The 1,375-nt window shown below is 47.7% G+C and overlaps 1 protein-coding gene across 1 annotated transcript in view; it reads left to right on the top strand.

Moving 5' to 3' along the window:
- The window catches only part of LOC102192302 (PHD finger protein 12-like), a 3,502-nt gene extending 2,292 nt beyond the window's left edge, over positions 1-1,210 (top strand). The window contains exon 4 of the mRNA XM_005755508.1: positions 695-1,210. Within this exon, the coding sequence (XP_005755565.1) occupies positions 695-768 (74 nt within the window). The 3' untranslated portion in view covers positions 769-1,210. The remainder of the gene's footprint in view (positions 1-694) is intronic.
- Positions 1,211-1,375: the final 165 nt, after the last annotated feature.

Genomic DNA, 1,375 nt, shown 5'->3' with positions numbered 1-1,375 from the left:
TTGTTTAACTGCTTCAGTGACCTCGCCCCCAAAGGAGGTCCTCGAACTATTCCTTCCACCGCCCGGCAATTTTCTCAGTCTAAGTCAGCAGCACTCCACCCGCACTATACACAGTGCAGGTTGAACACCGCTTTCCCCTCCTGAGTCGCCTGATGGTTTGCCGGTCCTGGCCGCCGCCTGGCTCACAATGCACCCTACCCCTACCGTACCTCCTGCGGGTGGTGGGCCTGCAGGAAGATGGGCCCATGTCCCTCTTTCGGGCTGTGCCCGGCCAGACCCGATGGCGGGGCCCCAATAACCCTATGGCAGGGTGAACTGTTCCCTCGATGGTCTTGCCATAGGGGTCTTCCGAATCGCTCTTTGTCTGGTCCCTCAACCAGGACCAATTTGCCATGGCAGACCCTACCAGGGGGGCAAAAGCCCCCAGGCAACATAGCCCCTGGGATCCCTGGGACACACAAACCCCTCCACCACAATAAGTTAGGGATTCGCAGAGGGGACTGCTCCATTTTTATGATGCATCGTTCCATTGCTGCTGCAGCTGGGTTAAAGTCTGTTTTTAATGGCATCCTAACATCATTATCATTACAGAAGTTTAGAGGTTCACAGGTTTCACAGAGGGAGATGTTGAAACTTGGCAAAAACTTTAAAATTCCTTGGCTTCCAACTTTGACTTCTTCTCCTTCTATACCAGCGCTGATTTGGAGGACGGGCAACACCTATATTTCAGAAGAATACTGCAGCACGTACATGCACCGTAATAGCTAGCATGAATGGATATAGCTGTGTGATGGCATTGCCGGTGATACGCAAAGTTGCCAACACAGCAGGTGTACCTTGGACCTGAGCTAGTCACTCCTACAGATACAAAAATGGGAAGTGATGCAGAAGCAGTTTGTGGAAAAACTAACAACACCCCATCATTCATTAGCTTGCAGAATCACCAGACATTCTTGTTTAGATTTGCTGATGTGCTTGGAGTCATTGCACTGCCTGATCCTAGGTGAATTTTTTTGGGACTTTAACTCCTGGAAATATTTTGCAACTGTCTTGAATGTTTTCCACTTGAATAGTGAATAATCTTTCTCATGGTAGAATTATGTGCGTGTTTGGGACTGGCTTCATGCAACTTCAGATACTGACATGCAGCACTCATTTATTCTTTAAGACAGCGGTCCCCAACCTTTTTTGCGCCACGAACCGGTTTATGCCTGACCATATTTTCACGGACCGGCCTTTAAGGTGTCGCGGATAAATACAACAAAATAAAACTAGTACCGGTACCGAAAAAAAGATTTATTCATAACACACGTGAAAAGACCCAGGAAAACCAAGTCAACGATAAAAACGATAAAAAATAACGCTGAAAACCATA

This window comes from Pundamilia nyererei, unplaced genomic scaffold (genome assembly GCF_000239375.1).
Source record: "Pundamilia nyererei isolate P.nyererei 1_Seehausen unplaced genomic scaffold, PunNye1.0 scaffold01713, whole genome shotgun sequence".
NCBI lineage: Eukaryota > Metazoa > Chordata > Actinopteri > Cichliformes > Cichlidae > Pundamilia > Pundamilia nyererei.
This window is presented reverse-complemented; position numbering and strand designations above follow the sequence as displayed.